This window comes from Poecilia formosa, unplaced genomic scaffold (genome assembly GCF_000485575.1).
Source record: "Poecilia formosa unplaced genomic scaffold, Poecilia_formosa-5.1.2 Scaffold401, whole genome shotgun sequence".
Classification (NCBI taxonomy): Eukaryota; Metazoa; Chordata; class Actinopteri; order Cyprinodontiformes; family Poeciliidae; genus Poecilia; species Poecilia formosa.
In genome coordinates, this window is record NW_006800340.1 from 216236 (window position 1) to 239844 (window position 23609).

Below are 23609 nucleotides of genomic sequence, written 5' to 3' on the forward strand. Positions count from 1 at the left end.
TTCTGTGAAACAAAAGTTAGAGACTTGCAAAAGTAAGTAGGTGGAGGTAACAAACTTCTCCTCAACCATCAAAAACAGTCTATCCATCTTAAACAGTTGAACCCTGAGGATTATAAAACACCTGGAACATTAGTTATAAGGAAACAAAAAGAGAGTGACAACAACACAACATACTGAGATAGCTCTTCTATAACTTTTCTAAAGCTTTTCTAAAGCAAGAAAATGCATCGGTTTGTTGGGATTTCTAATTTTTCATGTCGTCTATCAGAATAAAGAACCAATATCTGCCTATCATGTTATTAAATTAAATAAATCTCAATTCTTTCCAAAAGTCCCTTATTTTTTCAGAATTTGCATATTGATTTCCATTCCAATTATTTTTCAAAGTTGGATGTGACTTTTTAGGTAAAAAAAATTACATGTGAAACACCTTCATGATTGGTGCCTTGAAAAATAAAAGTAAAAAAACAAAAATATTTTATGCTTTTAATGATTTTGCTTGTAGAAAACTAGGTGCTGGTGACCATAACAAGGTAACAATGCTGGTCATATCTTGAACATTCAAAACTAACCAGAAGGCTTTTTTTTTATTAAGGTCTTTCCAAAAATGGTCATTAGCTGATCTAACAAATAACAGGTAGACCCGATTCACCACAAAGTCCTTTTAAAATGGTAGACAAGGTGCCAGTTTGTTAGGTTTTACTTTTATCAGATGGATAGAAGTTGTATGAACTTAAACTGGAACTTGGCACTTTGCTATAACTACTATTTTTGGGTGGCCATTGTGTTATGCGTTGATGCCCAAATTTGATGGGGCTCAACTGTCTTATGTACATTCTTTTGCCTTTCATACATGAATATAAATATCTTGCTGTACAATCCTGAATTGTAAAAGAAAAATCTGTGAAATGACGACATGTCCTTGTCAGAATTACGGGAATATTTTACGAGTGAAAAACAGATGAGCGTGAGTGAGCTCTTCCCTATGCCAGGAATACTGGGCTTCCTGTCAGTAATTGCTCAGCATTTAGTGGAGGACAGAAGAAGAAAAATCAGTCAGAGATAAAGAGAAAGAGGTGGGGAGTCTTTAGAAAAGGAGGAGGGACTAACATAATAAGAGAAAGTTGAGGCTTGAAAAAGAGTGTGGTGGACCTGCAGGTCTGTAGAAAAGTGAGAGCAGCAGCAGCAGCAGCAGAGGAACCTTAAACAAATACACACACATAAACACACACACGCACACACGCAGACAGAGAAGCAGGAAAAGGACCTGGAGCTGAGCAGACATACTTGTTCACTTTGCTCACACACTCTCTGAGGCGGCAGCAGCAGCATCAGCAGCAGCAGCAGCATGGTTTGGTGGAGAATCCCTGAGGCAGCGTTTCTTCTCTCTGTGTGCGCATGTGTTACTCTCGCCTACGAGGATGACATCGAGATCCAGTACTCTGACTACTACAATGAAATCTCTGATGGAGCGACACCAGCACGTAAGTCTTTGACACTAAATGTGTATCTGATTATCTGAAAGGCACATTTCCCGTGGTAATGCAATTGAAGATTACAGCTGTATTTTATTTTCTGGCTATGGTGGAAGAGTATGAAGTCATGCTTGTTTCTGAGCTGACATAAGGTCTTTGATTTATGCAATGATGTCAGAATCCACGAAATGGGGGTGGAGAAGGGGAAAAAGCTCACTAAGTGGCACCATTACTATTAGATAAATGTCAAAACCTTTATAGTCTCAGTTTGCACTCACAACTAGGAGCTTTAAAAGATCATGACCACTGAAATAGATTCAGTCTTGCTTGTGTGTGATGTTCTGCAATCTATTCAGTAAGCTTCCTAAAACAATAACACTGACTTTGTTTTCTTTTTTTTTGGGTTGGTTTGTTTACTGTTGGAAAAAGAAAACTTAAAAAAAAACGGCACCACAGTTGATAAAGTACTAAGACTGTTGGCAGAGATGAAAAAGAAAAAAAAAAACTATGTGAAATGACGTCAGTCTTCTTATTGCAGAATTACTAAGGGAATTAATTTTCAACATAATTAAAGTTGCATGAGCACGGCAGCCTGGACGAGAGAGAAAAGGCAAGGACTACATGTTTCTTATGCTTCAGCCGAGGGCCTTCACAGCTTGCATTCATCATTTGTTTGTTTTTTCTAAACCTAGTAGGAGGTATAATTGCAGCGCCATCATCAGTTAAGAGGCTGAAATCTGGGCAAGCCGCCTGTGATGTGATAAAACGTGATGAAGGGCAAAAACAGAAGGGGCTCCAGGCAAATGACTGGGTGGTAAAACACACACACAAATTAGTTCGGGGGGTGAGGGGGAGGAGAGGTGCGACGAAACACAGAATTCATAATGAGGCTGCTGGAGAAGGGACAGAAAAGGTCAAGCACGTGAGTTGAGAACAGTTTGTTCGCAGGTGTGTCAGGACGAGGGGAGGTCAAAGGTCAGAGGGAGATACGGGTCACTTGTTCTGACCCGCCAAAAGCTCCCAATCTCTGAGAGGAATCTGAATTAATAGGCAACATGAGAGAGGTCACAGTACAGTTCACTTTCGCATGAGTGGCAGGCTGAAAAATGACGTTCAGCAGACAGGAAATGGGGGGTGTTGAGCTTAAAGGCGACTTTTTCTCAAGATTCTCATCAGTGGAAGCAAGTGACTCACTATGCATTTACTGGAGGTTAACAAAATGTGTAGTTTAATATTTTGCAAAGCATGCACTCAGGATTTTAGTAAAAAATTAAATGAATTATGCACAACATTTTACATTTTAAATTTATTTTATGTTTAAAAACATTTTCTCTCTCTCATTAAAAAAAGTAAACTACTGTCTGCATTATTAAACCAAAGGAAACACACTGCATGAAGCCAAATCCTGCTTCCTCTGAATAATCATGGACACTAAGAAGCCAAAACAAGCAGTGCAGGTCTGCAGTAATGCCTCCCCATCCCCCCGCCTCAATCTCCTCAGAAAAGGTCTGCAGGTATAAACAGAGCCTGAAAGCGTCAAACGTTAACCAGAACAACATGTGTGACATACATATATATTCTCCCTCCTTTGTTGCTTTAACCCACCCGCTTACCCCACGTTTCCCACTGCTCGTATTATCTCTCTCCTTCTCTAAGCACATCCTCCCCACTTTATTTTCCTTCCGTCTCGCTTCTCATTTCACAGCACAGAGCTGGATAATCTCACAGGAAACACAGCGGGGGAAATTGTTCTGTTTCCTTCTCATTTTCTCATTGATCTCCCAACAACCTGACATTCTCATTTGCTGTCATCAGCTTGTCACTCTACCTGATGACCTACGTCTGCTTTAACTTTTCAGCACATTGAAGTTTTTTTTAAGCTTTTAAATATTTAACTGATCTATGATGAACAGTGTTTTGAACATAAATGAACAAGATATGCATCTATCTGTGTACAAGTGAGATTTTAAGTTTAACCATACTAGTTGAAGACAGAGAATGAGAGTTCTTAAATAGAGATTAAGAACTCTTAATCTCTATTAAGAGTTTAATAGAGATTAAACTCTTAATAGAGTTTAATCTCTATTAAGAGATTAAACTTAATAGAGTTGCAACAGTGATCCTGTTGCAATGAGAGAAAACATCCTTGAACTTTGGCAGTATTTTATGTCAGTCATATTGAATCTGAAGCTGGGATTAGTCTAGGCTGTTGGGTCTTTCATGCTGAACTTCATACTTCCAGACACGTCCTATCAACGCAGCATCTGAACTATGGGTTGGTTAAGGACCTCTAACTTTTCAAGTCAACTTCAGTGGGTGGTCTCCCCATTTTGCATACGAACTTGGCTTAAGAGACTTCTGACTTTCCATGCTGACATTCTGAATTCAGGGGGTGTGGTAGCCCTGCTGAATCTGAGTTTGACATCTCTGACTCTCCAAGTTGAACTTCAGGTGGTTTTCTGTCCATACTGAATCTAAACCTAAGGTTGGTCAGAGACTTCAAACTGTTCATTAGAAATTATGACTTAAGATGGTGTTTAAATCTAAGTTTTTACCTAAATGTGTTGCTCCAGGGTTTCCCCCACAAAACTCACTAAGCCATGTGGTAGGGGCACTAGGGCAGTCCACCATGTTTTGGTGTTAAAAAATGTTGAAAAGGAAATATGACTAGGTGATTATGTGCTGTTAAGAAGCCAAGTTTTTTTTCTACCCTTCTAGTGTGTAAATGAACCTTTAGCGTGGGTGTGTGTGGTTGAAATGTTTGTTACCTTGTGGATGTGTCTTTTGTGGCAGCCATAAAAAAATATTACCTCAAATGGTAAATGAGAAAGTATTTGTATGCTTTACTAAATATTTTATGGTACAAAATTCTATTCATTGTATAAAAGTTTTCTTGTGTTTTCCTAAATCCTGTCGTTTCGTTTAGTAAGGATCGTCACTGTGCAGTATTTTGCTTTCCTGGTTGTGAGTGGTTTTTACTTATTCAAGCAAATGCAGTATTTGCAATGAATACTTTAAAGTTTAAATGGATGAAAGACCACCAGCCATCTGTGACTGGCTGGTGGTGTGTTTCGTTTACATAAACCTGATCAAGCTGCAGTCACAGACACAGAGCCAAGTTTGTGCCAGAACATATTTGAGTAAGCTTGTGAGGTGTAAACATACACGCTACACGTTAATCTTTGTTCATTAAGACGTGCGCTCACATCAGTCTCACTGCGAACCTCACAAAGTGACTACAATCCTTTATAGACAGCCTTCATATGGGAATCATAAAAATGACATTAGATGTGAGATCACCTTCCAGATAGACCATCAACTATGCTGACAATCAATATAATGAGGTCAAAAAATACTCCATAAACTTTGGATCTCTACTTATCTCGTTCTGTCTTGGTCCAACTTTTCACCATGTCTCTCTGCAGCCACACCGAGTTCCACCCCCTGCAACTCTCCAGACCTGACAAAATGGGACAAGATCTTCTCCATGATGGAGAACAGCCAGATGAGGGAGAACATGCTGCTTCAGTATGTTGATGACATCGTCAAGGTCGAAATGGGAACTCTGCGTGGTGATTTGCAAAGGTGGGTCTGTTGGTAGGGGTCCTGTTGCTCTATCAAGCAATGAGATTAATTCAGCTGAAATTATGGCATACAGAGTGATTTTAAACAAGACAAAAGTGAAGGATTAAAGCTCTTCTGCTAAAGAAGATGTAAATCTTTTCCACCCATCCTTTGGCAGGTTTATAGCCGAGTATGAAAGGTCCTGTGGGGCTGCTGTGGAGACAGCAGGAAGACGGATGGTCTTGCAGCTGGAGAGCCATCTACGAGAAACTCTGGAGCTCCTCAAGCTCAGTGATCTGACTCCTACTGCTGGAAATTTCAACCACCTGGAGGCCCAGATACAGCAGCTTCTCTCTGCAGAACATACTCAAACATCCAGGCTGGCCAAGCTGGAGAGCAGCTGCCTCAGCAGCAGAAGTGCAGGAGCTGGCAAAAATGGCCTCCATCTCCAAGAAGTGACACCAGAAGAGGTTGCTTTGGATGAGGTGCTAGCTGCAATGCAAGAGGTGAAGGCTGAGCTGGATGAAGAGCTGAAATCAAGGCAAAGGCGCCTACCTGCAGGTAAACCTTCCATCTTATTACCAGCATTTTGTCTACTCTGGTATGCCGTTTCCTGTAGTTTGTTTGTTTGATATTCAGCCACCTTAAGGATGTTTATGTTTCTTCCTGCAGTGGCACATTTAGGTAACACAACTTCGGCTAGGACAAACTTCTGTGGTCTTTAAGAAGTTGTCTGAGATGACTTCTGCTAACCCAAAATAGTTTAGAAATTTATTTTCTGGCAAGTCAACCCTGTCAGCCAGAAGGACTCTCTTCTTTTTCCCAAGATTTAATTTAAAAAGTGAAGTCAAGGCTGATTTTGTCATCATCCTAAGAGCCAGAGCTATTTTCCTCATGACATTCCCCTTTTTAGAGTCTAGAAATGTTGGTCAGTTCAACACACACAGAGCAAAAGGAAGTGTGCTCATCACCCATGCACCGCAAAAACCACACCAATGCACCCTGAGAAAGTAGAACCAGATGTAAACCAACAAGAACTCACACACACACACACACACACACACACACACACACACACGTCGAAAAGCTTTTTTCCTCCTTGCTACTATTTTCTGAGTGACAGAAACCTGAGACCAAGAGAACATCAATATTTAGGATATCCAATTTTAGCAGGGTGGAAGTGAAAGCTGACTGGAGTGACAAAAAGGGTTAGAGCAGGAAGGAGGGGGCAACCCAGAGAACGAAAATATATATATAAAAAACATAAACAATAGAAAGTTTATTTTAAAGAGAATGGGTGACATGGTAGCCAAGGGGATTTTAAAAATGTCATGAGAATTTCAACGTTCTTATTTGACAGAAAATAGACCTTCTGGAGGTCAGTATTATAGTCACTTTGTTAACTTTTGTTTTTAATTAATTGATTGGTTTTTACTAAATTTGGGGAGCAAAAGCACAAAATTATGGTTTGGTGTAAATTATATGAATTTTTTTTAAAATTATTATACGATCTAAATTATGCCAGAGGTCTTTCTGCGTGACATCTTCTCCCAGTGCATCAGATTGGTTTTTGCTCGCAGTCCAAAAACAGGCAAGTTAATTGGTCCTTAATATTTCAAACAACAAGGATTTTTTTTTCTTCACAAACAACCGAGAGTACTTAATTCTTTGTTTATTTGCATGAACAAGTGTTAAGCAGAAACAACTCTTTAAACATGTTTCAATTACTCCAGAATACAGCAGTCAGGTTTGCTGACGTCTACTCCCATGAGAATTAGTCTATCTCTTAATAACTTGATTGATTACTTATAGAACTTTGTTTTATGTGATGACATTTTTTTTTTTTTGTCTTCCTTTGGGTTAGTCAAGTGCTGCATGCCATGTGATAGACATTCTTGTCTAATCCAATGTTTTGATTAGACAAGACATTGGACAAGAGAATGTTTTGTTTCATTTGTATATGAAACCGTGAGTTTTACTGACTGACCCCATCTGCCGTCATTTCTACTTGTTGCACAGGGTGTGAGATGGCCCTCCTGTTTCCCATGCGCTCCCGTCGGATTTACACTGCAATCATTCCAGATGTCCCCCTGGCCCTGTCCGCCTTTACTGTCTGCATGTGGGTGAAGCCAACTTCAGTCTTCAACAAAACTGTGCTGTTTTCTTACGGACACCGTCGAAACCCTTCTGAAATCCAGCTGCTGCTTGCCCAAACCTCTGCCGTGTTCACTGTTGGAGAGGAAGCTAGTCAGGTGGAGGCAAGGAGCGTGGTAAGCCCAGGACAGTGGATCCATTTATGTGGAGCCTGGTCCTCCGAGCAAGGCCTGGCGACCCTGTGGGTGGGCGGGAAGAAGATGGCGTCTAAGCCCGGGATGGCCAAGGGACACAACTTACCCGAGGGAGGCTCACTCCAGCTCGGGCAAGAAAGAAACGGCTGCTGCCCTCTGTCTCCCACAAGCGGGAGTGGTGTGGCCGGGTTTGAGGGAAGTTTTGATCCAAAGCTGGCGTTTGCTGGGAAAATGACGGGGGTTAATATGTGGGACACTGTCCTGTCAGAACAGGAAATTTCCCAGTTGGCTGCGCAGCGAGGCCAGGGCTGCCAGTACAGGGGGAGCGTGGTGGCATGGGGGGTGACAGAGATGGTGCCACATGGAGGAGCTCAGTTCATCTACTGATCCATCATTTTAATAGTCATAATCATTTGTTGCATACATATCCTCCACTCTGATAAAAAAAAAAAAAAGTCAAGCTGAAACCGTGGACATTTAAGAGTTTCAACATCACATTTTTAACACGTCTTTATAAGTGAGACTGGGATTCTCTGCATCATCTTTATTGATATTATCATGAACAGTTAAAGGAAAAAAAACAACCAATGCTGTGAGAGACTGTGAGAAATTGTGTTATAACCTATAATTTTAAACTGATTCCGTTAACTCAGTTTAGACAACATGACGTGTTGCTGGAAACGTGTTGCAAGCAGCGTTTGCCAAAGACTTAATTAGAGAGCAAGAAAGACACAGAGTTGCTGACTCATTTTTGCTGACTCAACAAAGTGGATAATGACCAGACAGCCAAGCAGAAATAAGAGGTCACGCACAATGACAACAGATGATCCTGTAATTGCAGGCTAATGACATTTTTCGTTTTTACTTCTGAGGATTAAACAGCACGTGCAGTTAACAAATACAAACAACACAGACTGTGTATTTTAACAAGAACCGGAGTCATTGGGAAAATGTTGCTATCTTTTCACCACGGCCTTAAAGGTACAATTAACTGCAGGTGGAGGTAGCTTAGTACTTTTCAATGAAATTAAACTTTAGAACAACATATATATGCAACACTATTAAAAACTGCTGTACTTGCCTTCCTTTTAGATATGAAAAACTAGAATGTAGGGCTAATTTTATTATTTTGTTGCAACGTTTTGGGTGTGTGAAAAACTTTTAAACTCAAACATATTTTTTAATAATAAAAATACTATATTCATTAAGTGTTTACATTGATTTTATGAATAATTAATTTTATGCTGTGTCTTTTCTTACCTGTGTTCAATAGTTAGATTATTCTTTGTCTTCGGAATGAACAAAGTAAAAAAAATTTATCTTGAATATATGTATGAACCATGGGGAAAATGTTTACTCAGTCAAATCTTGCATGATAAAACTTGCATAACTTTGTTGCTTGTATTATACTGTACATTGTTTTATGTGAAAAGATGAAACAGAATGTATTTTGTAAATAAATATTTTTGCATAACACAAGTGAATAAATGGAAAGTTAAAGTGAGTAGACAAGCTTTTTTTTGTCATTTTCCAGGAGAAGGTAAAAGGAATTTAAGAGTCTAATGAGGATTTTCACACTGAGCCTCGAGCCAACACAGGAAATGTAGCATGTTAAAAGTCTGTCCTAATTTATAATAATAATAATTATTATATTTATAGGCGCCTTTCTGGACACCCAAGGTCACCTTGACTTAAAACAAGTTATAAAATACATACCGGTAATAAAACAAACAAGATTTATAAGACAGTACAAAGGTAATTAAAAGCTGTATGCTAGTTATATTTTACATATTTCTGCATTAGCTGTTTCTTAAAAGTGGAAATTCAAAATGGTTACTTGGTACTGTAACCATTTCTTGAGGCAGTGAAGCACCCACAGCAATGCCCTACAACATGAAACAGAAACAGCTCCAAAAGCAAAGTGGAGAAGAGTAAACGGTACTGTGGTCGTGTATTTTGTCTGAGTCATTTTAAAATGGTTACAGTATCATTTTTTACCAGGCTGTTATGGACTGGTGGGGTGTGTGAGGTTCATAGTGTTGAGAGTAGAGCTCGCTCGGGGGTTGGGATTGTTTCATCGTCGGGCTGCTCTGGTTGGCTGGCTGGCTTGTTTGGACCCTGTGGCCTTTTTCCAGCCCGTTTCTGGATGGGGTCTGTGGTCTCCTTCATGTCAGGTTCTGGGGGGTAGATCTATTTTGGCTTCCCAAAACCCCCAATTTTAACATTCTTATGGAGAAACCTTATATACACAAGCATGCTCCCGCACACACAGGTGTTTAGATTCAGGTGTTTTGTCAGAAACACCATGTTGGGCAATGGTTTACACTAAATGCATCTAACATTAACTTGTACCGTGTACTTTTCAGGGATATTGAAGTCATTATTATTACCTATGCATACTTTGATTGTCACTATTCAGTTCTGTTCTTCTCTCTCTCTCTCTCTCTCTCTTTCTGCAGGTATAGAAACAGACTTCCAGGTTGTCTTGTGTTCTCTATCCTTCTTTCTCTCTTCTCACATCTCTCCTCTTTTCTGTCTCTTTGTCCATTACATCTGAAATAAATCCAAAGACCTTGGCACTCAGAATTGTTACCTGAGAACCACCCTGCCAGGTAGGACATATAAAAAAAAAAAAAGGAAAAGTCACCAGTTGTTAGTTAGTACTGGTTCATAATAATATATCTACATCCAATCTGCATTCAGTCTACAACTGCATTCCAAACCATGCAGTTAACTTAAGATCACATTTAACTTTAACATTTAAAGGAACAGCTTGACACTTAGCCCACATGGAGCTAAACTGAGTTAAACTTTTGTAAACAAACATGTGTGAGTGACACATCCTGCTGCAGCTATAAAAACTGCATCCTGCATCCTGCAGGAAGCTCTCTCTGGGTTGGGAATACACAAACACACAGACACAATTTCTTATAAAACTGAGTATATACCAAACTGACAAAAACATAACGTAAATACGTCAAAACATACGCTAGAACCGAGTCGAACCATTTCTAAAGGAATGCATTAAATAGGACAATGTGTATATGACTACACAGGCCTTCACTGACTTCAGTATTAAATACACATGTGTGCGGTCTGCCCGTCCTGCAAGCTCATATAACTGAGCCATCATCTACCTCACCCCTGTGTTTATGCTGAGGTTTCAGAACTCAGTTGCACAGCCAGCTTGTAAAACACAAAAGTCAACATGAGGCTGAAAAGGCCAAAGTGAAGTAGATGGGTCCACGAGCAGAGAGAAGAGGAATCGAATGAAATGTTTAAGCTGCTGTTTAAGTTTCTGTTTTAATCTGTCTGAGGAGGTGCAAATCAAAACTCCATATTAAAAATCTCCATCCATCTTCTCAAATACTCTGATCAGCTCTCCTGTCAGTGTTCAATAAAAGCAACCCAAAGCATGATGTTTCAGAGTGAAGACACGGCCTGTAATGCAACTATCTGAATCTTTTTTTTTTTGCTATTTTCTAAATAAAAAAAATATGTTATTGCATCACCAAACTTCTATTGAGTGGTAAAAGTTATGATCACATATTAAAAAACAACAAATAAACCATCTGTGAAGGTTTATGCACCATCTAAAAGTCATTCTTATGTATCCATGTTCAACAATAAGTGGCAGCTGCAACTTATTACCATTATTTTCCTGAATGGTTTGATTACAGCACCTCCTGATTGCAACAATAACTCCCTGTTCCACCAGAGTAAACATTTGACCCGATTGTTTCACTTCAGCTGAAAATGCTCATAATGAGAGCTCATGAGTACAACTTCTACGAACCACCCCCCCAAAATCATCATCTAAATAAGCACAATTACAAAATTATCCTGATAATGAGTTATTGAACTTACATTATGGCAGGCTTTTAATTTCATTGGTTTTGATTAAAAATGTGGAAACTAATGTGGGAACTAAATGATCTGTTTATTTCAAGTGCAAAGGAAATCACAAAAAAATAAGCAATAAGTTGCTTTTAGTTGCACGACTATAAGTGTGTAGACTGTACCTCCCAGCACACTGACGGTTATGGCCTCTGTATGTTCAGCCAGCAAGTCAGCTTTTGCTATAGCAGCCAGTGAGAGATAGCTGGACATGTTCCTGCTCAGTTCTCGGTTCCCTCCCTGCAGGAATCGCACCGCCACTGGAACAGCCAGCGCCATGACTGAGGGGCAGCTGTAGTTCTGAGAAGACAAAACAAGAAAAGAAGTTCAGATCATGTGCCTAAGGAAAGACAATATGATGGATTTCCTTCCTTCCTTGTTGCTGAATAGCTGGCAGTGGCAAATGAAGGAGACTATGCACTTGTGTTAGCTTTAAAAAAAATTGGTGACTACCACGCTTAGGCTGGCCACACACTGGTCTGCCTACTTCATCTATCAATTAGCACCTATTTTCTTAAACAAAAAACCTTTATCAGCAAAAATGGTTGGTAAATGATATCTGTATTAGATGTATTGATGTGTTCTTTTGACAGAGTTTACTATAATTCAATATGACGTCAAGCATAAACATACTGTAGGGGCTGAAAGATATGTTCTAAAAGTCTGAGTGGGGAAGGAGAAATGTTATTTGAGATGCACCAGCACCCTCTAATGGACAGTGTGATTCAAAACATATTAATAAAAACTAAATAAATAGAAATTAAAACTCGGTCCCCATTTCTGTTACATGAAATTATAATTTGTTACCCCAAAAATAACTTTCTTTAATGCCAATGTTTTAAATATTTTTTAAAGAGTATGCTTTGTCTGCGCTATGATTCCCTTCTGCCACATGGTGGCAGTGTAAATACTGGGTTACCAAAATCCAATGAAGCTGATATGAACTCAGTCAAATTATCAGTCCACATCAAAATATGACAAGATTTCAAAACTAATTATAATTATACTGATATAATTTAATGCTCTCAAGTTATTATTTTCTTATTGTATTTTTTGTGCGTAGTTATTGTGAAAGTAAAGACCGCAGTGTGTTCAGGTCTGCAGAATCTTCTTGCTCATTTTCTTTGAGAATAGATGAACAGGTTTATACATCCAACCTAATTCTCTTTCATCTTTCTTGAGGGCTAAATTTAAATATCTAGATCAAGACATTTCACAGAGTCTGTGTGGTGAATGTTCATTATAAGACAAAAATCTCTGTTTGTGTTTACACTTCCCTGTGTTCAGTTTATTTACAACCAGCAAGCCAATAAACCTCTTCCTCCAAGAAACCACTGCCTACATTTCTCCTGCTCCTTGTGGGAGTTTCAGAGGAAGGATAAGACAAGTGTGTTGGTGTAAATTCAAAATGACAGCGAGGTAAAGAGAGAATCAAAGATATCGGAGATCAGGGGGGCTAGAAATCAAGGAGGACGGTTTTTAAAAGGTAAAGAAAGAGATTCGCACAGTCTCCTGTGATAGCTATTGTAACTGGGACATGAGAATCAGACATTTCTGCCAGAGCTGTCAGTCGTTTTAGTGTCACCTCTGTGTGTGTCTGTGTGTGTGAGCATGCGAATGGGCTTTTTCTGAAGAATTGGACTCATTAGGATGGTATTAGCACATTCCCATTCCTGAAGGAACAAGGACAAGGGGGTGGAAAAGGCAGAGGACAGAGTTTGTTCATGTCTAAACCTTTTTGCTTGAGAAATCCAAGATGAGAAATCCTATTTTAAAGTTTCTCCATCAATTATTAGCATTTTTGTACCTTTTGTGTTAAAATCAAACAAAGTTTCTGTCATTTGAACCATTTAAATGATTTTTGTGTACAAACCTTTACCATCTACGACAACACATATTTCTTCCAATCAAATTTTCAACAGTTATAGGATGCAAAAAAAAAAGATTAAAAAAAAAAAAAAAAAATAATAATAATAATAATAATAATACAGCAATGGGAAAACATATAAACTGGGCAAGGGCAAGTTAAATTTATCATGCACAGCACCTCCACAGGCTTTGGCACCCCTGATAAAGATATGCAAAAAGCCTTAAAATAAATTGGTTTTTAAGGGCATCTTGGTGACCTAGATGTCACTGTTTTCACAGTTCTCTAATGGGGAGCTTTGAGGATTATTTTTTACCTCCCATAGCATCCACCTCTCTGTCTAAAGTAGAAAAATATACTTGGGTTCTGCTCCAGTCTTGTTTGTCATAATTCCAACTGCTTTAAACTCTTTATTATTGCCTTGAATTTAAAACGTGGCGAGATCAGTCAGTGGGAATTTTCTTGATATATTAGATTAAACATACACCTGTTTTCTTTATTCACAAGTTATCTTGTCTTTTCTGAAGAGCAGTTTAGACAAACAAGTTGCTGTGCCAAGTCCTATTTTTATCCTTGGGAGACAGGAAGTCATGCATTATGAATTCGACATTCCTAGACACTTTGATCAACTCCAAAAGTGAAGAAAGTACAAAATTACTAAAAGAAATGCTCATGTTACACATATCTCTCACTCTATAGAAATGGTTTGGGTTAGCAATAATTTTGCACATCTTAAATGGTAAATAGTGGTCTATGTGACACTCGTATATATTTTAGTACCACTTTTATTTATGGTTCTGTTCAAGCTGAGCTATTAGCTCACATGAAATCATCACAGACCCTTTTCTTGGTCAGGAAAATTGTTTCAAAAGTAGTTGTTATATGCAGGTATATGAGAGATGCTGTGACATCGTTTAACACACACATACACACACAGTCTCACTCTGAGGAAATGAATGTTATTTGCACATGTGCAAGAATCACAAGCACAGCAAAACTGTGTGCAAAGACTGCAAACCAGAGATTTGACCCCTACTTTTCAGGCTGTGACATTCAATTCAAAGGATATGTAATCCATTCACAAACGACCTTGTGGTAAACTTTGAACAGAAAAAACACCCAAATGGCTTGATGCCTTTACTTTAGCCATGTCTTAGTTTCAGTTTCTCCAGAAAATAGCACATTGTTAAATGAACTGATTAACAATCGCTGTCAGCAGTACTCTGGTTTGAATTAGTAATGCCCTAATTGATATCAGTACATCACTCAGAGAAAAGGCTTTAAAATGTCATACTGTTGTAAAAAAAAAAAAAAAGGTAGATTGTAGTTGATGTCAGGATTACCTCAGTGTATGCAACATTTGAGCTTGTTGAAGTAAAAAAAATAATATTCATATGTGTAATAAAATTTTGACATTTTCTTAGCATTTCAATTATTTTAATTACAATAGAGTGCCTTGGAAAAATGAATAATTAAAATAAAAAATTGATATAGTCCATGTTTTTTATGATTTTATTTTTTCATGTTTGGGCTTCTTGCAACTAGAAACTTCAATGCATTTTTTATGGATTTTATGTGTATGGTTTCTCAACATTCCCAGTCCATACTGAGCTGTGGCATCATTGTAATACATTTTTTTTATGTGTTGCCATATTAATAACTTCTCCGAATAATGCTCCGTTTGCTTTCCTTCTCAGTTTAGGCTGATGTCCATGTCTAAGTAGGTTGGCAGTTGTGCCACTTTCTTCTTCTTTTTCTCAGTTGATGTTCAGCGATGTTTTGCTTTTCAACCTTACGCAGCTTTACACTTCTACAGCTTTACTGTATCTCTGACCTGTCTGCTTTTTTTTCCTTTTGAATGTAAGGGCTAGATTTAAAATTAAATGACGGTTTACTAATCTGATGAAGCTATAAGCTGTACCAGTTTTTATTTATCTCTTGATAAATGATATAGCAAAAGAAAAGTGAAATATAAATCATTATTTATAGTTTTTAAGTGAGACATTGTTTTTTATCTGGAGAATAGCACCAAAATCTGTAGGAATCGTTCTAGTCTATTCTATTCTATTCTATTCTATTCTGTTTATACTTCACCTTACGTCAGTTTGTCACAAAATCCCAATAAAATGAAGTATGTGGCTTTAATCGTACAATAAAATTAAAAATCCCAAGGACTACAAATAGGTTTAAAAGTTGCCATTGTTCCCTTATTCAACCAACTTGAGGTGCAGCTTTGAATTGTATTTCAGTACAAACCTATAGATGGGCCATGTTGAAAGAAAATACTAATACATCTGTAAGACTCTCTTAATGCACTTTGTAACTATGTGAACATCTTAGTGTATAGAAACCACATTTTTTTAAGAAGATTGCAAATATCAACCTTATTTAACACCACAGGCATAAATCATTTTCCATCTGATGACAGGTATGTGCAAAGCTATGTCCTTTAAGAGTTCCAGGTCATCAAACCCCCCAGTGTGTCTGTCTCTGATGAGCATGTACCTGCAGGATGCAGCTGGTGATGTCAGAGGCTATCTTTGCGTGCGGCGTGTCTTCGGTGCTTTCCCCTTGAGGAGTCAGGTTATGTTCAAGACAAGACTCCCACAGGCCCACCAGGGCCGTGCTGTGTCGCTCGATGGAGCCGGTCTCTCGGATGGCCGTGGTGATGCGTGTGATGCAAATCTCGACCACGGCCTGATCGTTGTCGTTGGTCAAATAGTCCTGTCGGCCGGCAGAAAGAAGCAGGCGGCAAAATTAAGAATATTAATAATACATGACAAAATAAATAATTCATTAAAGTGGCATTTGCTATGTAAGTATTTACATAACTCTCAAAGGACTGTGTATCGGTTTTGCCTGTTTAGACATGCTTACTGACTGGTGAACAGGAGATGTCCTTGATCTGATCCAGAGCTTCTGACAGGCCGTCTTCGATCTCCGTGTCCTCTAGAGAGAACAGGTCTCCTGCTCTGGACAGGTCCCTCTGGCCAAGGACCCGACTAAACAGCTGGTGCATTCTGACCCTGAAGGAGCGGTCCGCTGAGACCAGCTTATACTCAGGACTTTACGATCCCGTTTTAGAGAATGAATAAAACATAACAGTGTGGGGAAAAACCTGAACTAAAGAAATGCCTTTTCTGTTTCACTTTTTGAAGAAAGATATGAAATATCAACCAGAGTTATTTCCATTTTAACAGTAGCACCTAAGTCCACCTCTGTGAGTCCAGGATCAGGTAGGCTGGATGTGACTGGACCAGTTTGGGCCAAGCTTTTCTGGCTGAGTGTGAAGTCTGTTAGTGTGGATGACAGCCATATTCTGGAGAAAGGAGTCTTGAAAGAGCAAAGTCCTGAAAGAGAAAGAAGAGAGAAACAAACCAAGAAAAAAAAAAAATCAAACACAAGACATTCTGCAGCACAGGATAAAGCCAAACTACAAGGCAGAATCATCTGAATGTGTTTGAAAAGTCCCAGTGTCTGTCTCACTTAAGCATGACGGAAGGTAGGCTTGATAGCAAACTACCAGATGTTAGGGCAGCAGAGCTGATTAGTTTTTCTGTCAGGAATAGAGAAGGACAGCTGTTTGGGCGGCTCTTTTCCGTCACTGAACAGAGCTCAGAGACAGATGGGCCTGCAGCTGGAAAGTGAGAACTTCTACAAAATTCAGTAGAGTTTGGAAACAGCCTAACTAAATGTTGGTAGTGGCATCAAAAATAAAGCTATAGCAGTCAGAAGATAAACCTGCAATCCAGACCACAGTCTGTGGTTCTTCAATAGGAGTTTATCATTACAGTGGTGCTGAATGATGTGGCTGAAAAACTTATGATATATGCATTTCATATCAATCAATATTGAAAATTATTGATTAGTTTTTTTTTTGTTATGTCTAAAATACTTCCAAGTTGGTGATGTGACCTTTCCTGTTTAGTCCAGAGTTTTCACTGTTTCATGATCCTGTCGCCAGTTCACCACTGTTCCTTTCTTTTGATAGATCCTCAGCACTTAATAGTTCACAAAAAGTGGCGTTTGGGAGTTTCTCTGACCTCCTTATCAAGTCAAATCCACTGAAATCTTTGTCCAATTTTCCTACTTCTAACTCATCAAATCTGAAGACAAAATGCTCAGTTTTTTTAAGTATAGACAAAGACTGCAGAACTGTGTGGTCCATTACACAACACCACCACAAAAACTTCATATAAAGGTAAACCAGGCTAAAAAGGAAAAAAAGTGAATACAAGAATTTCAAATAAGTTTTAGTTCAATAAGAAAGAAAAAGCAGATATTCACAGGCCAACCCCAGGCTACAACGTCCCCAGATCCTCTGCAGTTTGCAGTTCACACATTTACTCAGTGGAAACACAATGCTGTCTTTTGTTTCCCCCAGCCTACCTGCTTTAAATCCAAGGTTATTCTTTTAGAAACTGCCCACTCTTTGCAAGAGCATGGTTAATATATGATGACTTGATATAAAGCCTTTGGTAATCTGTCACATATCTGCAACCAAATGGTGCATAACTTCCAAAATGCACACAAAGGAATTGCTATCCATCTCACAAAATATTTATATTTTGGTACGACATGGGAAGTGAAAAGAATATTTTTACAATAATTACTATTGCTATGACTCTATAGTTCAAAGATTTAAACTAAATGCCTTTACTGTGTGGTGTGAAGAAAGGTAAAGTTGTGGGATTGGAAAGTACCACGTTAACCATTTACATGTGACGGTCGCTTGCCTTGTCAGCTTTAATAAAACATTAAAACATTAACTCTAAAATCAACACCACCAACAAAAAAAAAAAAACAGCGAACACTCCCACACCAGTTAAACTGGGATCTTTTGTTTCCTCTCCTCCTTGGATGTGAGGCTAAATAAATGTATCTGTGTCACTGCGTGCTTCCAGTATGAGCTTCCCTCTTCATTCGGACACAATCTAATCCTCACCCAGTTTCCCTGTGAGCCACACAGAAGTGGGCCTCAGCCAGACCAAAGGAAAACACAAAGCAGATCATTGGGGAGACTTATCTCTGCTGCCAAGCCAGCGCCAGCCATGAAGACTACGCCAGGGCACAACAACAGGATTCTATACTGGTCCTAGCCTGGACCACAGAACCAAAAAAAAAAACCACAAACTAAGCAACTATAGAGCAAAGAGATTTATCTTTAACCCACAGGCATGCCAACGAAGGAGCATTACCATTTATAGGATCAGAGATCTTTCTGGGAAGGAGCTTAAGAATTAAAACCATAATGAGATCCTTTTATTTTCCCTGTGCATTTTTTTCCCTCATTCTCTACCAATGGAATACTAGTTATACTAATATTCTATATAATGTTTCTGATGTCCAAATTTCTCTAACATACAGAGATTTGCACAAAGCGGCTCTATTTTTTATCCTCGTCTTATACTTACAGACTGTTGTGAACAATTAGGAACCCATTGTCTTTAAAGTGTGGGTTTAAACCCATTCTGAAGTTTTTGCTCATGCAGCACGAGCTTAACAGCAATTTTGAATCAACTTACAATATTTCCTTCCTATTCTCTATGAATCAGTTTATTAATATTTTGTTTTCCTTGTTCTCTCTGGCTTCCTCCTCTACACCCAAACATTGCATACCTCAAGAATTGAACTAGTAATTTCTGGTAGAAAGCTGATAGATGTCGCTGTTTTAGTCTTGTAACTGAGCATTTAATAACGGTAAGGTAAGGTACAACTTTTGACACCCATGACCCCAAATACAAGAATGCAGGCAACAGTCATTTTAGTACATACCTACCAGATAAAACACTTAGCAATAAAATGGTAGTGGGCCAGAGAGGCAATGGGACAAGGCAAAAAAGTAGGGAAAAAAATTCAATAGGAGGAAGAAACAAAACTTGCACAGAGATATGCAGACTAAAAGAAAGATAGCAGACTGGGGACAGAGGCAAGGGAAAGTCAGAGATAGATAGTGAGTCAGAGATGGATAGTGTTTCAGTGTCCTGAATTCTGGATCCAAACTGCAGAATGTTGGCAAATATGGTTTCCATTAGTTCCCCTGAATACTGTACACACAATCACAAAGAGTATGATACAGTGTCTGTTTATATACAGTGTGAACCTGCGCTCTCAATATGTCACAGAGCACCTGAGTAACTGAGCACCGGTGTGTTTGCGTGTGTGTGTGTGTGTGTGTGTGTGTGTGTGTGGGTGTGTGTGTCTGTACACATAGCGAGGGAAAAAAAGTGGGTCTGAGGAATTTCAGTTCTTAAACAATCAGCAAGTTACTATTAATCACCCGGCTACGGCTCAACAAGCTTAGGAATGTACCCTTTAGACATTTATTGATGTTTTAAGTTCTGTTGCGTTGCTTTTGACAGTTGGTGGTTACCATAGTAACCAGTAACTGACAGCTCTTCCCTTTTTCTGTTGCTGTCTGTTACTGTGGTGTGTATTAGAATAAGCTCTATTGTAAAATATTATATTTTACAATATATTTTGGACAAATGTGATAGTGTACAGTGTTTCTTAAGTAAACTTGCTATGTTTTGTGTATATTTTTAAATGTTATGTTATCATTTTAGCTTGTTTAATTGTACAAATGTTAACTGCTTCTAACTGTTGTTGCGTTCTAGTTTTTTGAGGGTTATTTATTGTATTTTATTTCATGTATAGAGGCCAGAAGCTGCAAGACTGGCAATAACCACCAACTTGGTTTTTTCCTTTTGTTAAGGTATGTTTTAATTTTTGATATGTTTCAGTTATTATCTCTGTTAGTGTTTGAATGTATGATTTTATTTTTTGTTCTAAATTATATAGTCATTGTTATTTATGTTAAAGATGAGATTAGCTATATGGATTAATGATATGAATTTACCACTATATGATCACAGCCCCCTTTTTTTGTTGATGTCTGTTGCTGTGGGGGCAGAAGCTGAATCCTTTAAAACAAAAACAGGAGACTTAGAAGGTAAAGGTAAAGGTAATTGTATTTGTGTAGCACATTTTCAGCAAGAAGGCAATACAAAGTGTTTCACAGGAATTAAAAGTAAATACAAACAAAATAACAAACCAAAGGAAAGAGCAAAAGAAGAAAAATAATCCTATTGAATACTCCTATTCAGGGTTGGTAGATAAGTATAAGTAAGTATCCTCTGGTCTAATTCCTTTTCTGGTTTGGAAGAATAGGAGTCTAAAACGTAGTTGCTAAGGTACTTTTCTGGATTCTAAATTTGTTCTAATCCCTGTTCTGGGTTGCTAAATAAGTGTAAGTAAGTAAGTGTCCACTGGACTTCTGGGTTGCTAGATAAGTATAAGTATTCTCTGGACTTTCTAAGTATGCTCTAAATTTGTAAAAGTAATGAGTACTCCACAGTTTCTAAGTAATGATAAAAAATAAACGTCCCTGTTCTGGAATAATTTTTTTCTGGATTCTAAGTTCGTTCTAATTCCTTTTCTGGGTTGCAATAATAGGAGTCTCTCTGCATGATAATCTAAAAATGTATCTAATATTGGTCCAAGTAGCGAGTACTCTACAGTTTCTAAAAAATAAGCTAAAGAGTGACTAATAAACTAGATAATCTGGTCTAATTCCTTTTCTCGGTTAAAAGTGAGTACTCCACAGTATCTAACAAATTAAATAAGAATAGGAAAGGACATGGTAACATTCAGACAAAACAAATACATGAGTATCTTACTTCTGACAGTAATGTTTTTTACCGTATGTGTAAACTTGGCCGGTGGAAAACAATCATAGGTGTAGGAACCAGGGTGGAAGCAACAAAACGCCTTCAAAACAGCGCTCCTCTCTCCTGGAAAATCTGAACGGCCCAGTGTGTTTGAGAGGCAGGAGGCAGCAGAACCAGTTTCAGCAAGACAACCCGTTTCTCTAGAACTAGTATCAGCATCGCGACCCGTTTCTCTAGAACCAGTGTCAGCAAAGCGACCCGTTTCTCTATAACCAGTGTCAGTAAAGCGGCCCGTTTCTCAAGAGCCAGTAAGCAAAGCGGCCTGTTTCTCAAGAGCCAGTGGCAGTAAAGCGACCCGTTTCTCTAGAGTCAGTCAGCAAAGCGGCCTGTTTCTCAAGAGCCAGTGGCAGTAAAGCGACCCGTTTCTCTAGAGTCAGTCAGCAAAGCGACCCGTTTCTCTTGACCCAGTCAGCAAAGCGACCCGTTTCTCTAGAGTGAGTCAGCAAAGCGACCCGTTTCTCAAGAGCGAGTCAGCATCGTGACCCGTTTCTCAAGAGTCAGTCAGCAAAGCGACCCGTTTCTCTAGAACCAGTGTCAGCAAAGTGACCCGTTTCTCTAGAGTCAGTCAGCAAAGCGACCCGTTTCTCTTGAGCCAGTCAGCAAAGCGACCCGTTTCTCTAGAGTCAGTAAAGCAAAGCGACCTGTTTCTCATGAGTCAGTCAAGCAAAGCAACCCATTTCTCAAGAGCCAGTCAGCAAAGCGACCTGTTTCTCTACAGTCAGTCAGCATCGCGACTCGTTTCTCTTGAGCCAGTGAGAAAAGAGACCTGTTTCTCAAGAGTCAGTCAGTAAAGCGACGCGTTTCTCTAGAGTGAGTCAGCATCGTGACCCGTTTCTCAAGAGTCAGTCAGCAAAGCGACCCTTTTCTCTAGAACCAGTGTCAGCAAAGTGACCCGTTTCTCTAGAGTCAGTCAGCAAAGCGACCTGTTTCTCTAGAGTCAGTCAGCAAAGTGACCCATTTGCTGACTGAGTCAGCACATAGAGTCACTCAGTAAAGCGACCCGTTTATCATGAGTCAGTCAGCAAAGTCACCCGTTTCTCTAGAGCCAGTCAGCAAAGGATCCAGTTTATCTAGAGTCAGTCAGCATCGCGACTCGTTTCTCTTGAGCCAGTGAGAAAAGTGACCCATTTCTCTAGAGTCAGTCAGTAAAGCGACCCGTTTCACTAGAGGCAGTCAGCAAAGTGACCCGTTTCTCTAGAGTCAGTCAGTAAAGTATCCAGTTTATCTAGTCAGTCCGCATTGCGACTCGTTTCTCTAGAGTCAGTCAGGAAAGCGACCTGTTTCTCTAGAGTCAGTCAGGAAAGCGACCCGTTTCTCTAGAGTCAGTCAGGAAAGCGACCCGTTTCTCTAGAGTCAGTCAGGAAAGCGACCCGTTTCTCTAGAGTCAGTCAGCAAAGCGACACGTTTCTCAAGAGCCAGTCAGCAAAGAGACTCGTTTCTCTAGAGTCAGTCAGCAAAGCGACCCGTTTCTCTAGAGTCAGTCAGCATTGCAACGAGTTTATCTGGAGCCAGTCAGCCTCGAGATCCGTTTCTTTTGAGCCAGTCAGCAAAGCGACCCGTTTCTCTAGAGTCAGTCAGCAAAGCGACCCGTTTCTCTAGAGTCAGTCAGCAAAGCGACCCGTTTCTCTAGAGCCAGTGTGAGCAAGGTTGTTATCAGAACAACCAGAGGAATTAGAAAATTCATGCTAGTATCCAGTACCTGAGTGTTCCTGTTTGGTACATCATCTGGAAAACTGTACCTACCCTCTTACCAAAGTTTCCTAGAATTGAAGGTGGTCCTTGGCTCTCCTGTTTCTTCATCTACTGGTGCTCCTTATTCTCCTGTTCCACCAGTCTTTTCCTTAGCCGAACATTTTCAGACTGTAAATCCATGTTTTGTCGGCTAAGGTACTCAATCTCTTCACAGTCTCTCTCGTGCCGGCTCAGGAGATCCCCTAACTACTCTGAAAGACTCTCCAGGTCTTCAGATCTCTTCTCTATTGACAGCTGTGCCTTTGTCAAAGTCATCCGAAGCTTTTGGAGCCTTTGTTTCAGAGTCAGTCGGGCCACTTCCAGGCAATGCACTTCAGCTCTCATGTCCTCGTGTTTAAAATCTATCTTCTCTTGCTCTGCACGAAGAGACATGATCTGAGCATGAAGTGCGTAATTTTGCATCTGCAAGTATGTCATATTGTGCTTGCAGGTGTTGTTGCCTGGAACTCCTGCCAGTTTTGGAGCACTTGATTGTCCTACGGAGATTTTCAACTATCTGGCGGAGTTCTTCGTTTTCCTTCTCCAAATTTTCACGCGTCGCGTCCAGAGAAGTTCAGTCTGTAAGAAGGCTATCCAGATCAGGCACACATCTGTCACAGCCACTGTCAGCCATTTTTTTCATTCAGTCAACTGTAACTCTCAGCACCTGTACCTATCCTTACCACGTTTGCTCTTCAGTCAACCTGAAATGTAGAATAAATGAGTTGACCTATGGAATTTGGGAATAAAGGGAGAGTCATCAGTGATGTCACAGAGAATGAGTGACATCACTGGTTCACAAAGCCACAATAAGCCTGTTGTGTGTGGGTGTGTATCGTGTATTTGATGCATTGTGGTGACTATTTTCCTGGCACATATTACATTGTGGGGACTCACTGCTCCCAAAGAAGAAATGCTGTTTTTGGATTTGGGGTAAAGTTTAGGACCAATGGGTGAATTGAGTTTTGATTAGAATTACAGTGAATGGAAATCAATGGAAAGTCCCCACAAAGACAGCGAAACAAACATGTGTCTGTGCATTTGTTTGTAATACTTT

General features: G+C 39.4%; 2 protein-coding genes across 3 annotated transcripts in view; one reads left to right on the forward strand and one right to left on the reverse strand.

Moving 5' to 3' along the window:
* veph1 (ventricular zone expressed PH domain-containing 1) overlaps positions 1-23609 on the reverse strand; it is a 67276-nt gene that overhangs the window by 35888 nt on the left and 7779 nt on the right. Inside the window, exons 1-4 of one of the 2 annotated variants that reach the window (XM_016663051.1) lie at positions 19951-20012; positions 15973-16441; positions 15597-15815; positions 11350-11524 (exon numbers count right to left, since the gene is read on the reverse strand). In XM_016663051.1, the coding sequence (XP_016518537.1) occupies positions 11350-11524; positions 15597-15815; positions 15973-16110 (532 nt within the window). In that variant the 5' untranslated portion in view covers positions 16111-16441; positions 19951-20012. Of the gene's footprint in view, positions 1-11349; positions 11525-15596; positions 15816-15972; positions 16442-19950; positions 20013-23609 lie in introns of those variants that run through there. The other variant, XM_007576216.2, reaches the window with a different exon arrangement.
* On the forward strand, positions 1138-8831 carry ptx3a (pentraxin 3, long a). The gene is made up of 4 exons (XM_007576215.2): positions 1138-1484; positions 4901-5060; positions 5218-5600; positions 7059-8831. Exons 1-4 carry the CDS (start codon positions 1349-1351, stop codon positions 7712-7714), a joined length of 1335 nt encoding a protein of 444 aa, XP_007576277.1. The 5' UTR covers positions 1138-1348; the 3' UTR covers positions 7715-8831.